Source organism: Sipha flava, unplaced genomic scaffold (genome assembly GCF_003268045.1).
Source record: "Sipha flava isolate LNK unplaced genomic scaffold, YSA_version1 114_pilon_pilon, whole genome shotgun sequence".
Taxonomy (NCBI): domain Eukaryota; kingdom Metazoa; phylum Arthropoda; class Insecta; order Hemiptera; family Aphididae; genus Sipha; species Sipha flava.
In genome coordinates this window covers 516,174-533,966 of record NW_020271737.1, presented here as the reverse complement: position 1 = coordinate 533,966, position 17,793 = coordinate 516,174, and the positions used below count along the sequence as shown (strand labels likewise).

General features: G+C 27.8%; 1 protein-coding gene across 1 annotated transcript in view; it reads right to left on the bottom strand.

The window, feature by feature from the left end:
- The window catches only part of LOC112690303 (probable G-protein coupled receptor CG31760), a 168,716-nt gene that overhangs the window by 108,913 nt on the left and 42,010 nt on the right, over positions 1–17,793 (bottom strand). Inside the window, exon 2 of the mRNA XM_025564281.1 lies at positions 7,345–7,699. Within this exon, the coding sequence (XP_025420066.1) occupies positions 7,345–7,699 (355 nt within the window). The remainder of the gene's footprint in view (positions 1–7,344; positions 7,700–17,793) is intronic.

Here is a 17,793-nt window from a genome sequence, read left to right as displayed (position 1 = left end):
TGTTCATTCTGTTCTTCGTGTTCCCTTCACCAATACGGCATTTTCGCAGCGTGTCCTAGCTCTTTGTTATATTATAGCAGAGATTGATACGTGAAATAATCGTTGCTTGTGTCATGTAGACTATCTCGGCCAATCGTTGGTCTATATACCTCCTCCTTTTCTACTTTCGCATTGAAATCCCCAAGAACTATTTTAATATAATGATTCGATGTTATATCACTTATCATGTCTAATTCTTCATAGAAGTTTTCTTTGACGCATCTTCCTTGTCTTCAGTAGACGCGTAGCAGTTTATAACTATTATGTCAAATATGCCTCCTATTATCTATATGTAGCATATACGCTCATTTATTGCCTAGACATTTTTAACATATGGTAAGATATTCTCATTTACTACAAATCTTACTCCGTTTTCAAACTTTTCATCTCTATTTCAACTATAAAAATTAGTTTTATCATTCTTTCTGAGGCTTCCTTCTCCGGGCCATCTCACTTCTTTTAGAGCTAATATAGAAATATTATAATTTTTAATGGCGTTAAGTATACACTGTAACGCCCTAGGTTTATTAAGTATTCTAACGTCCCAAGTACCAATTTTGATGCTAGTTTCCGTATCCAGTCGTTGTCCAGTTTTGTTTGTTCCAATTCCGAGGCTTGATTTGTAGTTTCTTAGCATTTTTTTGTTTTACAATGTAAGGTTGTTGGCCCTACGATCAACTTCCCATGCCCTGGGAAGATGAAAACTCAAGGCCCCAGGTTTACTAAGTCTATAGACACTAAGTGTCCCTCTGAGGGAAATTGATAATCTAACATTCATAAATTGATAAATCCAACAGTTGAAAAATTTCTATTGTTATATTTAATTTTTTTGGACAGTTGAACATGTCCCCAAGTCCACCGAATCAAATAATTTAAATTTTTTTCAAGTTAACATTTAGCAGTCAATTAGTTACAATTTTCAAGAATAATTTCAATTTGCAAGGTTGTAGTTTAATCATGTAAGTTAAGACACAGGTTGACAGCTCCATCCATATCATCGAAAATACATTGTAAAATATTTCTTTAACCATCATTTAGCAACAAATTAGCAACGATTAGCAAAGCAACAGTAGAGATTTAGAGATTTGCAAACCAATATTTCGTCCGTGAAAGAGGTTTCTGAAATGTGCATGTCTCCAGCCCCTTAATAATACCTAAATAATACAAATTTCGACTTTTTAAAAAAAAACCAATTTTATATAGTTGGTGAATTCACAAGAAATTTTAAATTTTGGTAGAACTTAATTCATATAAAGCAAAAAAGTACAACAATCGGCGTATACAATTTTTCTAAGAATTTTTATGTTTATTTATAATCATATTCATAAATTTTAAATCTTTAACTCATATAAAATATGAGTAGGTACTTCATAGCTATATTTCGGTCACTACATTTGAAAATTACATCCCAAAATATTAATGACCAGAACTATATTTTGTCACGAGACATCATTATACATTTAAAAACTACCACTCATTAACTTTTATTTATTTTTGTTAAAAAATAATACCTTATTAAATAATATTTAGATTGTTAAGTTTTTACTTCCCATTATTTTTAATAATCAGTTTTATTAAAAGGGATCCATTTGTAAATCAATTAAGATTTAATAAACATTTTCTGTTTTGTTATTTCCGCAACCTTATTTTGTAACGTACTTTAAATAATATTACATTTTTTAATCAAAATACGTGTTATTTATTTTATACGTTAATTATTACCATAATTATTGTTTATTGACGTTGTATATTATTGTATTTATACTTTGTGTGTGTAATCCATAATATGTTATTTTATTAAATGTTAAATTTAAAATTTGACTATTAAGTAGCAATAAGTGTAAAAAAACACTTCCGCAGATTCCATGAACCATCGTCAGTAAGCATTACAATAGTATATAATAAGTAATAATATATAGTTAGTAAGTATCTACAATTACAATATAGAAATAGGTCGTGATATTATATTCTGATTTCATATAAAATATATTAGAGTATCTATAATATGAAAATCATACTACAGGAATTTAGTCATCGCAGATTATAATGTGCATGAACACAATGTATATGAAATATAAAATATAAAATAACATATTCGATATCGACAAATTATTGCTGGATACCGTATTATATTTGTTAGATACTGTATTTGAACAGGATAATCAATCTTTGAATATTCAAGTCAAAATGTAATATATAGAAAGTAAATTTAAATTAAAAATAATATAAAACTCTCTTACTTGGAAAAACAACGTCAAACGTAACATCATAAATATAATAAATATTTAATTTAATACAATATACATATGTACGAGGGTGGTTCGGAAAGTAAGTTCTGTTTTAGTATAATAAAATACTCAATGCATTTACAGACTTTTTACTATATACATCTTACAGAGCATACATTAAACTATTTTTCTACTTAATTTCCACCAACATTTAAGAGCTTGTCGTATATATAAAGAAGTTTTTCAATTCTCACTAAATAAAATTCAGCCGCCTTTTCATTTAGCCACTGTTTAACGCGATCTTTCAACTCATCGTCATTCACGAAGCGCTGCGCTCCAAGCTATTTCTTCATTTTCGAGAACATTAAAATCACTTGGAGCTAAATCAATTTTATTTGATGATCAAAAACATCCCAACTAAATTGATCCAAAAGTTCACGAGTTCGTTCTGCGGTTTGAGGACGTGCATTATCGTGAATAAGAAGAATGCCATCAGTCAACATTCCCCGTCTTTTGTTCTGAATCGCTCGCCTAAGTTTCTTTAATGTTTCACAGTACACTGTCGAACTAATCGTGGTGCCCCTTTTCATGAACTCCACCAAAAGGATCCTTTTTCTGTCCCAAAAAACAATTGCCATCACTCTTGTTTGAAAAATTGCGCCAGCGGAAGTTTCACTCGCAGCAGCCATTTGATTTTACTACTAGAGCGCGCAGAATTACCCGATCAATCTTCACAGCGTACTGACACACATTGAACCGGTTTACGCAACGCCACCGAGACCATGCCACTACCCCCACGCCACCGTTAACAAACCACAATCGGAACTTACTTTCCGAACCCCTCTCGTTTTAAACAAATTCAAATCACATTAGGAAATACACAAAAAGCATTTGCGAGTTTCAGAAACTTATTTTACGAACGAATTATTAGTTCGAAAATCTTTACGGCTGTCTTACTAATCGTTGCCAATTGGTTGCTAAATGTTGACATGAATATCAAATCAAAGTTCACATTATTTAGGCACGGGGTGGGGCTGAAGACATAAACGAATTTCGGAAACTAATTTTACGGACTAAATACAGGCATTTAATTCACTATGACTACCTCTTTGCTCATTTGCTGCTAAAATATGGTTAAAGAAATATTTCAAAATGCATTTTTAATGATATGGGTGGCGCTAGGAATATGTTACTTTTGGTTTTTTTTGTTCAATAATTAAACTAAAACATTAAAAATTTTAAAAAATATCCTCGCAAATTGTTGCTAATTAACTGTTGATTTAAAAAAAAAAATGTCAATATTTTAATAAAATGTGGTTGGGGAAATGTTCGTTTTGAATATCATTTTTCATAATATAGTCTGATAGAACTTTTGTCACAATAGTTTTAGGTTTAACAACATATTTGAAAGAAATCCAAAGGAATAATATTTAGAAGTTGATGTAATGTTATAAAAAAGTTTTCAGTTAAAAATTATCGATCCATAAAAATAACTATTGAGCAACTCAATGAACCTAATTATCACTTGTTCTTACAATTAAGTTGATTTAATAATGTATATTAATATAGTGAATACATTTATCAAAGTTGTATTTATATAATCTACTAAATATTATAAAAAAATAGTGCCAATATTCAATCTTCATGAATTTCTTTTATAAAACATTTAGTTTTTCTTACAATACATCGAAGTGAAGGGAGCTAAATAAAAACTTGATTCAGATAGATTGTTAATTTTTTCGTAAAATCAATATATATATATTCTATTTATGCAACGTGTAAATCATGAAATGGTTTAATAATCATATTAAAAATAATAATAGTAACACTGATTTGGAAAAAAGAATTATCAAGTCAAACAAATCAAAAACTAAAATGAATTCAACACGTCATGATGAATAAAAAAAAATTAAGAAAATCAAATGTATATTAATAAAAAAAAAACTTTAATTTGTTCTATAATTTTTTTTTAAATATTAATCATATTATATTTGTTTTTATTACATTTTCAAATTTGGTATTGAGAGGTTTAAAATAATAAAAAAAAAAAATATTTGCTTTACACGCTATGTAAATATAATTCATAAATTACAAGTATTTATAATAGCATCATTGACAAATGTATTGTTTTCATTCATGCTGACTATGTGTGCGTAATCGACTAATATATTTGTTTGATTACACATATGTTAAGTGATAGATATTTATTACTTCCCTTGAGTTAGATACGTGTGTTCCAATTTCTCACTGTTTTCATTGTAATTTATACGATTTTTTAAAAATTAATTTTCTTCGTTACTCTCAATTTAATTTGATTACAGAACCACTGACCCACTTGTCCATTATGACTATACCTTTTTTAATTTAGTTTTTTCATGTAAGCAGCATATATATATATATGTGTGGAAAGAGATAAATAAAATAGATTAAAAGCAATGTGCACATCTAATCTCAAGAAAAAGTCATTTAATGCAATAAACCTAACAAAAACTAAAATAGATTCTTCCACTAAACTTCAAATTCAATTTTGTTGGTCCTTTCTTTGACATTTAATAGCTGATACAGTTAAATAACTAACAGTGTTGGATTATGCGATACCTAGTGTAATGAATTTTGGAGAATATTGTTAGTGTCTTCATTTTTTTCTTCTACTATTACATCAGGCCTTAAGCTAAATTAAATGTAGTGTCATAATCGTTCTCTGTACTACATTGCAGTTATATCAGCTTTACATTATTTTTCCTCATAAAATATTCATTGATACACGAAAATAAAAAAAAAATTGTAACAATAGCATATTGAAACTATAATATTTAAAAAAAACATTATGTCTATATTAATCCTGTAATACACGTGTCAAGTGTTTTTTTTTTTTTTTTAATTTATAAATATCTTGCTTTATGGGTATAGTACAGGATTGATTGAAAAATACGCCGGTGTCACGGATGAAATATTTGAATACTTCATTCAAATGTATGTGACACGTTATGTTGTATACTTACACAGCACAAACAAAACTTTTTTTCGTTTAAAACTGACGATCTTTATAGTTTATACTACTCAATAATATAAATTCAGTGTATACCATTCTTGGAATATACCTCTCTAGATAAACTTATAGTTGCGATAGAAACCATAAAGGTTTCAATGCCAAACTACCAACTGACCGACCTACAATGGTGTCATGTTTTTTTTTTTTTTTAATTTTATCGTACTTTAAGTGATTTCAATTAACACGCCTTTAATAAGAAATAGTGTTATTGTGGTGAAAGTTCAAACAAATACACTAAACTACAGTAAAGCTGATGGAAATTAACTTTTCGCATAATATGCACCAATTATATATAATAAAAGTAAATTGGTCTATATTTTGATATTGAAAAAACTTCAAAACAACAACGATTTATGAAAATTGTAATTATTTGAATATTGAAAATTGTATTTTACCTTTCAAACAGTATTTTTTCAAAATTAAAATTAAATATTCATAATCAAATAATTAACATATTGAACTATTAAAAATTATATTACTCTTTACTTTTAATTAAATTTATTAAGCAGTATAATTTTTAATGTTAATTTTTAGTCTTTGGTTAAAGTTACATTTTAGCTATAATATAACTATAAATCAAATCTGTAAAATTGGTATGAGTATTTTTTAATTAAGTTATTTTTATACATATATATATATTTATTTTTTTATTATGATAATTTATTTCCATACGTGGTGCAGAAACGAAAACATCAGTACTTATTATATGTTTTATTTCATCTGATAAAAATATAATACGAAAAAAAATTCTATTCTATTAAATAACGATACAATTATACTTAATTAACGACAATGAAAATGACAGGTTAACTTCATTTTATGTATAGTAGTCTTAAAATAACCACGTATACATACACTTTTGATGTGTTACCAAATAATTATTATTTTATTTTAAGTAAAAATACATATTTGTTAATGTTTTCACAATCCAAATTGTGAATATTGATCTTACACACGAATTTCTTACGTGAAGTTATTATAAACGGAATCAACTACGTGTATACGCAATAAAATTACATAAATAAAAAAACATTTGAGATACAGTACTAATTGGAACAATCTTAGATAGTCAAAAATGTTACAATGGGGTCAAGTTATAAATAGTTATAAATATGACAATTCGTTACCAATAATCGTAATTTTAAGTAAATGAAAACCCAAACACAGAGAATAGTTTATGATATTAATTTTTTTTTGGAGATCATACTCGACTAAATTACTACTATAATATTTTATTGAAATATAATGTTGTTATATTTTAAATTCTCTAAAACTACAGCAAAATACTGACCTTTGATTGTTTTCAAAAATATATTATGTATATATCATTGGTGACATTACTAATTTATGATTCATGTCAATGTCGTACAACGGCCGTAGTACAAAATGTATAGTAACAACATGTCAACAAAACTCAGTGTTTATATCGATATTAACATATTTATGGTACATAATATACAAGGATGCCCATATGATGCTTTACTATTATTGTTCATTTTTTGTTTTTTTTTTCTTATATTTAATACGATATTTTAAACTATAATAAATTGAGGGTTCTCAAATTGTCAATATCCAAACATCCATTGTATGGCGTTTTTCCCCAGTATAGATTGAAATATTTTTTTTCTTATAGTTAATGCGATATCTTAAACCATTATAAACAGAGGGGTCTCAAATGTTAGATATCCAAACATCTATTGTACAAGGTTTCTCCGCAGTTAAGATTGAAATACATTTAATGCACGATACAATTGAAATATTCATCTATAAGTAAATATCTATTTATCATTCTAGCACAAGAAATATATAAACCTATATGTCCATATGCTGATAACGCAGAAGTGTTCTTCGAATTATTGATTATAGAACTTAACTACAAGGTGTTTCGTGGGGTGTTTTTGAAAAAAAAAAACCTTTACACCTCGTCGCCTGAACGGTCATCTTTTCAACCTAAGGGTCCTGGTTGTTTTAAAAATAAAAATGACCAGCTGTGTACAACTTATTCACGCGGTCCATTGAGCTCACCGTGACTGTACTGGTTGTTCCTGTTGATCACGCCCTGCGCCTTTTGCCGGGCGATGTAGAACCACTCGCTGGTATTGGACAGGTATTTGTACTCGACCGCCAGGTCCTTGGCCAGGATGCCCTCGCCGTTGGGCAGCCTGTACGCGTACGGGCAGAACAGCCAGTACCCCTTGTACTGGTTCTGGTCGTAGCAGTTGCCAGCCGCGAATATGTCGTCGTCGAACTCCACCATGGATATGACGCCAGCGTGCAGCAAGTACTCGGAGGCGGTGACCATCGGGTCCGCGTACTTCCAGATCCTCGTTAGCATATTGGCCCGGTTCACGGCCACATTGGCCATCACTCTGAACCGTTCCTGGAAAACGAGCAGGACAAAACGTTAACACGGATCGATCGTCTCAAGAGGAATGAGGTTCGATAACATGGCACGGCTTGTTATCGTGACTGGGATAACATTAATGGACGTGTATACGGGTTATATCTCTGGAAGTGAAGTGAATCTAACGGTTCGTGTACAAGATCGACGTCGGTTAACCGACCGTTTTTCGAACGGTTGTTTTATGTTGAACATTGTAAAAGTGGAGCGGAACAATGTACATCATCACTATCTGATAAACATTGATCGTGCATTTTTGCAAGAAAAGTAATACAATTGTTTTACGATCAATAAAAATTGGTTTCTTAAAATGCTTTTTCGATTTTATTTTATGTTATATTTTTTTCGACCGCGTAAACTAAAACGTTTCAAACGTTGGGCTGTAAATTAATCATAATTAGATAATATTATTGACTATTTATTTCGAGAAAAGTTATCTAAATACAAAATATCGATGAATATTTAACTATAAATAAAACTATTACGTTTTAAATTAATAATTCCGATTTCAAAAGATTCATATAATGTTCAAATTACTCAATTGAGGATTGAATCTTGTGACTTGAGAAGAAATGTTGCAGATATTATGTTTTATATGAAATATTAAATGGTCCATTAATAATTTATTCTCCAGAATTATTATATCTGTTTATTTCAATGATCACACTTAGAAATTAAGAAAACACAATTTATTTCATGTAACCATTTGTAAAAATAGTTTTACTTCCACTTCGTTTTTTCCCAGTGTTCGGTTTTTGGCGAACAGTATTATAGAACATATGGATTTTTTGCTATAACGCAAAATGTATTTAGAAAGAATATTTATTTGGTCTTAAATTTGTTTGTTTAAATGACTGTTTTTAAATAATTTTTTAATTTCTTGTTATAACTCTGTTAATTTTAATTTAATAATTTAAATTAATAATTAATATGTATCATAAAATTTGATATTTAATTTGTTATCATAATCACCATACTTAATAATACTACGTTTTAAATTGTATACATAATATATTATGAATTAAATTTAAATTGTATTCATAATAATTATCTTGCTAAATTGTTTAAAACCCGTTTATTATTAAATAAATAAATATTTTGTATAAACACTTGCTCTTCATTTCTAAAAACTTAATGCATATTGCATAGTATGAAAAAAATAATAATATGTATATAAAATTCGGGTATTTATATGATAAAATATAGGCAATGATGTCGTTAACTTTTCATTGAAGTTTTACGAACTGAAATTTTATGATTTATGCGTAGTCGTTTATCATCTACTTATCACATGCTGTTTTTGTTATCTAGTATCTTGATATATATATAAATATATGAGTGTATATTTGTACATTAGAGTGCTCTTTATTATAGAAGGCGGAGAAAAAAGTTAATTCGTTTTTATATGTCGCTGGTCCTTTTTATTTCTATAAGAAAGTAATATTGGTTAAATTTGGTGATGATACCTCTATTCACATACTTCACAAGAGATGAAAAAAAATCAGATAGTGGATTAACTTTTTCTTTTAAATATTTTACTTCTTTCGTCTACAAATAATAACTACCTTTATTATATATATTACAATTTTAAAAATAATATTACAACTTAAATCAGTTTCCTAAATCAAGTAATAAAGCGCAAAATGTAGTAAACAACATTTTAACTCAAATGTAAATTATATTACATAACACATTAAAAAATAGGTACATTTTTCCACAACCATTTATTAAATTATTAATCTGACAAATAAACTCATTTTATATGTAACCAGGTCATATTTAATTGTTCATCTCCTTAAGCTCTAGATATTTTTAATGCAATTATTATATCTTTGAAGGAAATTAGTTTTGATAACTATAATTTTTTCGATCACATCTACACTCTTATTGGGTAATAAATACAATCCTATTTTTAAAACCTTGGTCTTTCTCGGCCAAAAAAATTTTCAAGTAGTTCAAAACAAATGGTTAACACATTTTTCTGAATTTAATATACGCTGAAAATAATATCGATATCTTCAATACAACTGATGCCTTTCACTCACTGAATAAAGTTGTAAATCCTTACAAAGTCAGTCGAGTAGCAAACTCAATCTAAAGCTTCAAGGCTTACTGCTTATCACTTTATTTCCGAGTTCAACGAAGGAAGTAACTGACCAATTCAATGAGCCTTGTTTAGAAGCAAACTTCAAAGGATTTTTTTCATTTATAACCATCCATAACTCTCAATTCCATTTCTAATATATCAAATTCCACCAAAATCTAAAATTTCATATTTTCAAAATAAATCTTAAATCCTAATTCTAGGTCCAATAAAATGTAATTCGCAATTTTTGGATGTAAAAAAATAACAACGTTGTTATTGAAATCTATTCCATACAAATATTAATTACATCACTATATCTATACTATAATATATTACTACAAAAATCATTTTTTTTTTTTTTTTAATCTTACTTTATTCTTACTGTATTACATTAAAATATAGTTTTTATTGTACTTAAATTAGACCATAATATTTGAGCTTTATGCTTAATTGGCAAAAGCTCATTAAAATTAAAATTAAAAGAAAAAACTCAAATTAAACATTAATCAATGTTTAAATTGAACAAGGACAAGTAAATTATTTTCAATTTGATAAAATATTTAGAAGTTGAAAAAGTATGATAGTTTTTATAGTTACTTATCAATTAATGAGTAATATATAATATTCATCGCTGTTTATTTTAAAAATTCAGCTCAATTTAAATACCAATTACCTTATTTCAATACAAATTCAAAATTTCAAAAATAATAAATGAATGATTAAAAACCGTTTAATCACATTAAATTCACTCCCTCAACCATGATGATAATCAATGTTAAATAAATACTCTCCAGTAGTAAATATTCCAGAGCAATAAATCATTAAGGAATTATAATTCATTCAATTTTTTAAAATCAAAAAGAAAATTAAAATTATTTTTTCGTGATCGATTTTTATTAGTAATTTGAAAATACATTAGAAAAATATATTAAAAACATTATGAAAATATAATATTTGCAGAAAATCGGAAATAGTAAGAAGGATCCAATGCAGTACTAAAATTACTATAATTTGTTTTTATTGTTTTTGTTATTATAATTATTTTAACTAAAAATGTATTTGTATAATAAGATACTTGTATTATTACATAAAAGGACGATAACTTAACAAATGAGATAAAATATTAAAATATCGTTTGAAGTAAAAATAATTCATAAATTACAATTTTTATTATTTTTCTTATAAAGTAAAGAGATATCACTTTTGAGAAAATTAAATTAAATTGCCTTTAGTGTTTTTAATAGTTTCTGAAGAATTATGGTTTATATTTAAGTACGAGGATTATATATCTATGAAGAGTTTAAATTTCAGTTAATATTTATTTAAATTTATATTTATGTACAAAAGATTAATATTTTTTTAAATTTTATAACTTAAGTATTTTACAATAAAACAAATAAAATTGAGTTCAATATATAATAATTGTTAGTTTATTATTCATCTACATAGTTTCTTAAGATATAAGGTTGTATACAAAGTCATCCAATTAAAATAATAATAAAGGTGGATGCAGATTTTATATATAATTGCATATTAAACTTAGATTATTAACAAAAAAAATATTTTTAACTTCGATGAGCACACAAATAATTATTTTAAATATAAATTAATTTATAAATTAATCTCATGGAACTTTTCTGACATCAAAAACAGATACAACGATGCATGATGAGGTGGTAACGCATAAGTTGAATTGTAAGTAGGGGGGACTAACTGAACCAGATGTCCTTGGTATATGAACGATTGATACAAGGTCCCTTGGCAGATTTATTTTAGAATTAACTGTTACCTTAAAGGCCTTAAACTGTGTCCTCAAAGCTAACGAAGTTTCGGTAACCACGTGAAGACGACTATTTACTTTACCGACATGCATATCAAGGGATTTGAAACGATTAATTGTAGCAATGGTATAATCTTCAGCATCCGATTTGACGGTTACTACCTCATTAAATAATTTGTCAGAAGATTCTAAACAGTAACTACGAGCAGATAAGATATCTTCAGAGAGCTTAATAAAAGACTTTCTATAAAAATATTTATTGTCAATAACAGTTTAATACAGTTAATTTTATCGCTCATCCATTTTTCCAAATAATTTAGCTATGGTCTCGATATGCATTTAACAAAATTCCAAAGTCGACTCGATGTTATTTTTACAAAGCTCAGACGTTTTCTCGTTTGTCTTTCTGCAAGATCTTACTCGTATCATGTCTGTCATAATCTTTTGCAAATCCGCAATAGACAACAGAGACCCAACTTCTTCCGTGGTCTCTGTACGTACAAGAGGAAATGGCCGCGACAAAAGGGAACGCTCAAAATCTATATTTACATGAGGTTGATTGCCCAACCTATCAAGTGGTTTAGGCTTTCACTTTCCTACACCTTCAGCCATTTCGGACAATTTGTAATATGAGAATTTCAAAAATAATACAAATAAAATGTAGTACGATTATCAAATAAAAAAACTTGAAAAACTATAAAACTGGTGTACAATAGATATAATACCTTACTGACTAATTTAAATACAACTAGCTAATAAAAAAAAATGTATTGAAACAATCAGCCCACACCTCAAAACGAGAGCAAAATAAATTAAGAATGTTTATAATAATTCAATAATTTCAATTATCACGAAAACGATAAAGTAATAAAAATAAATAAACGATATGGAATACCACAATGTGTTATCGCAGAAAGGCGTAATTGGGTACTAAGGTCCGCAATACGAAAACGATAATATCACTTTTGAGGTAAGACTTACAATAACAATATAAATATACATAAGTACGAATGAATAGTTAACGTAACTGACGAAAATATAAAACAAAAGAAAAATTCCCAAATATGTAAAATTAACTTGAAGTCTATGGCTCCGCCGTAACCATCAACTTCCTGGTAACAAAAAAATGTAATAACTGTTATTAAGCCAATATATATATTTTATTAAAAATTCAGACGAAGAAATTGAGATCTAATATGCAGTGTTTGGTAACTAGAAAAATGGTAATAATTTCATTCCGTGTAAAAACATAGAGACAAAATAAAATTCACACGATGGCAAAAAAAAGAAAATGAAAAAAAAATCACATCGCGTGGCGAGAATTCATCTGTGTCATATTGATACGAGGTAGTAATTCAGAACATATAACAATTATGTAATGGTTCACGTTCATCGAGAACGACTAAAAAGTACTCTAATCATTGAAATGATATTACATTTGAGAGAAAATTACAACACATAAAATTCATAGAAATAATTGAAAAATTACATTAAAAAAAAAACTTAAAACTGACTTATTACTCTTAGAATAATATAAAATGCGTTTATATAACAGTCGGATAATACTCACGAATCTGTATAAACAGCAAACAATTAATACGCAAAGAAAAATTATTTATGGCAGCCGGAAAACACATCGCGCAATACCAAAATAATTAAATATAATTTACATAACATAACACGTAAAAGACAAATTTTAAGGTAGTGTATAACCTTTTCTTCCTAAATTACTATAACTAATTTATTGATTTTATGCGTACGGGATAGAACGTCATAGCAATAAAAATAAACTGACTTATGGGGAGCATTGGGTAAAACGAAATAAAATATTTCCGAACGGGAACACCCTCAAAAATAAAAAAATTGAACCAATAATATATATATATATAAATTAAACGTCTTCACTGATGACTTCGACGTTGATGATAATGATTGGTGACAAATTGGTTGTACGACAAACTCCATATTACATTTATCCACAAAGCCCCGTGATCCGGAAGTAAAATCGCAGACATCGGCACAGTAATGAAACGACAACAAAACGGCGTTTGTGTGTACAACTCACGGAAAGGTACGACAACTTCATAATCTAAAACATGGTTTATGGCAAACAACAAGTTCTAAAGGACCGAATTCGGTAAAATGTTATGAGCCAATAAGAAAGTTTTTTTTTTTTTTTTTTTTTAACAGATATAATGCAAACACTACACGACTATAAATAAAATATAAACTTTGAATCAAAAAAACACATCCTGGCAGGATCGCTATTTTGTAAGGTTACAACTACCAGAATAATAAATATAAATATAACCAGACGCAATGGACCTGGTTGTAACTTACATGGCGTTTTATAAGGAAATATAAAAAAATAGGGTCACCAACCTACTGGGCGAGACCATGAAGTAGGACCACAATAGAATTTTTTTAGAAAAATACCGCGTTAATCAATGAAGTCAACTTGGTATTTTTTGAAATAATTAAAATTGATTATAAGTAAATAATTTTAGAGTCCTTGCGTTGCTTCAATATCTCGTGATATTTGATCACATAACATGTGGGATGGTCGTTGAAGAGACTGTTGCCCGTACCTTAATTAAACTAAACATTTTTGTATAGGATATAATTGAAAATTTAGTAATTCCGTTGAAGATGGTGCACACAAGAAAAAGACAACTTGTTAAAGTTTAATTATATGATATTTTATTTAAAGAGAATATTTTACGTTTATGAGGCAAAAAAATCGAACGATCAAAAAAACCTCATCTAAAATTAAAAGGAAAAGAGAGGAAAAAATATATTAATCAAAAAAAATAACACCTACCCTTTTTAAGTAATGCAATGAACGCCTTCGGATATACGTCCTGGATTTTTTTTTATGAGGTTACAATTACCATTACATAACCATTATAACAATAATATTAAACGGGATGGAAGGTCTGGTACGCATCCGTCATCGTTGTAAATTGCAATAAATAAAAATAATAATAAACTTGGCTCATACATAATAATTAAAACAAGAATAAGTTATCAGCCCCGAAGGGCTATAGAAGCTGTGGCCCGATTTGGCCAACGCCAAAAAAGAAATCACATTTTCATTGATATATAATATATAATAAAAAAAAACTGCGGTTACTCAGCACACAACCGACGACAAAAAATGAAGTGTCGCTTCAACTGGCGACGTTATCGTATTACGCAGAGCCTCGCCAGTATTATTGAAAATACCAGAATAACAAAAAAAAACTGTAATTAAATATTTATAATTCGGCAGTATGATGTGCAGTGCAATCGGGCGTTCAAGAGACAAAAGGGGTGACGGAGTGAGGCACACACGAACGCCGTCCGTCGACCCAGTTCACGATGTAGCGACACAAATGAATACTGAATACTGAATACTCGCACGCGCAATGATAACTGGAAAACATATATCGCTCAAATACGTCGCCGATTTATTTTATAATTAGGCCATCCCCGTGTGGTATAATTGGAAACATTAGCGAATATTTGATTGGTATAAAATGTTGTCACGTTACAGGTTGTTACTAAGCAATTCAATTTCCTTTATTTAATAAATTTAAAATAATAATAAGTAAAAATAATTTTAAATTTACAATTTTAAATAATACGTTTTTCGTTATATTTTTTATTACTAATTTATACCAACGCCATAAATACCGTTATTTAATACGAACTAAATATCATATAGATATTGTACAATAAACCTAGATAGGTTACTACTCGACCTCAGTGTATAATTTCGTTTTTCTTAGTTATTTATCATAATATATATTATGAATATCTTAATCATGTTTTGATTAAATTATTAACCACGTCTGCTCTATAAGATGTCAACACTTATTTCCTATATTATTTGAAAATATAAAAAATAAAAATCAGAAAAACGATCTGAAACAGAATCGGATGTCTGAATAATACTGAAAATCGTACGTTAACGTGCACTGTGTGTCCAATATTTTGACGAACTGCATGTATTAGTGGGAAAGATTTAAGTTTTTCCTAGTCGTTCAATTATCTGTTTCAGATTTAAAACTGTTTTCGCGGAGTTTTCAAGTCGCTGCTTACCGAAGAAAGCTACCGTTTCTTAACGTTGTCCACGTCCTGTGGAAGTAACCTATTTTTAAATGAAATTCACAAATTAATTTAAAGTACTGATTGCGATAAGTAGAGTATCTGTATTTCATCCTCCACATCCTATAAGTCTTAGGCTAACCACTATTCACCGTATTTTAAATCCGAACAACAATTATTACAGTAGCGATTTCCTAGAAATTGACCCTGAAATCTATTTCAGCATTTAATATATAGAAATTATAAATTTTTTTTTATCCATTTAATATCACACCATAATTATATACATTGAAAAATTCATAAAATTACTATCATAATATTAAATATTTATGCACATTGTTGTAATCAAATCATCTAGAAACTATCTTATCGTTTAAAATACTCAATAAAAATGCGAGCAACAAGAATCGTACATTTTAGTTCGTTATCAATCAAAATAAATTTATTATTATTGTGTTTATTTATATTCTATAATTGCAATCTTTTGTAAAAAGGTATGTCTCAAATCGATTTCACTCAACAAAATATTTACTATATTTACGACATCTCACTTATATTCATTATTAAAAATAAATATCTTTATAATCGGTTGTAAGTGGAACTTAATAAAATATAAAACATACGCCTACCTAGAAGTTGCAATTTTTATTCATTAAAAAAAAATACATTTAGTAGATATTCTTTTATTTTATTTTTTAAGCTAAAGTAATAAATTTATTTATTGAATTTGTAAAAATGTTAATTACCAGTGTAACATTTATAGACAAAATGCAATAAATTTTATAATTAATATAAGACTTTGGTGTATATACATATACTTATTAATTACCAATGATGACTAAGACTTATAAATTATCATGTATAGTCGTATTACGTTTCTATACAATTAAGACTACTGTTAGTAAATGTAAATATAACAGTATTTACATGAGTAAAATCCTGTTTTAATTTAACGTGTTGAAAATTATTCTGACGAATTCTTAATCATATATTTATTATACTCTTACTGATAATTAAAATATTTTATATTTTAAATTCATCCTTATAATCTTCTAAATCTAAATTTAATTATAATACATTTTTATACCAAAAAAACTGAATTCCATTTGTAGAAACGATATGAAATTTATCAGAGAGTCCATATTGAATTAAGAAATATTAAATTAATAATTAAAACACAAACTACGTTGTACGAGTCGATAAAAATTGTTGAAACTTTAAATCGCCATTCGGAGCAAAAATGTACGAAATATATCAACTCTAATAGTGTGAAAAAAATTAAGTATTCGCTGTTGGAGTGGAAAAAGAAAAAAACCTTTTCTTATTCATACCGTATTCGGGAAGTATAATACCAATTTCTAATGCTTATTTTTGAACTTAACCAGTGGGCGGTGAAACCATAAATATTTCCTTACTATTATAGTTTTCAAGCTATTGCTATTAAGTTGGTGGTAATCGCGTGAAGAACAACCTCGGGAAACTTCATATTCTGACAATGATAACCGTTATACATAACTATTACAGGGAAATGTATGAATTTATAAAAACCGAAAAAATATCGAAAACATTCTCAATATTTATTAGTGACATGAAATATATTCTCGCACTTTTAAAAACATTGTATAGACTGACGAAAAGTATTATTAAACTTATGCCTGCATATTACAAACGATTAGTTGAACAACTACATTTAAGTTTCAATCTTTCTAGATGTATTTTTAGACTCGAATAAATACAATCGATTATTGATAAAATACATTTGTCAAATAAAAAATAAAATACAATAATTTAAAATAAATTTTAATTAAACATGATTATTATACTCCTAAATTCTGATATTCTACGAGAATTAGAATTTAAACAGAGAATAAAATAAAAAGGTATAATAATATTGTCGTAAGTAAAACGGCGTACTGGTTATGCAATTTAGCTGCATTAATGTCAACAAGCGACTAGTTCGGACAATGCAAATATGACGTGTGTGAAGTTAGCCCCCACTATAAAAAATACTTTTCAAAATAATTGTAACCTTATTTTCTTAATTTGTTACTATTTGTAACCAAGTTTTTAGAATTTGTAACCTCATATTTTTCAAGCTACGGGTACTTTCTCAATGAG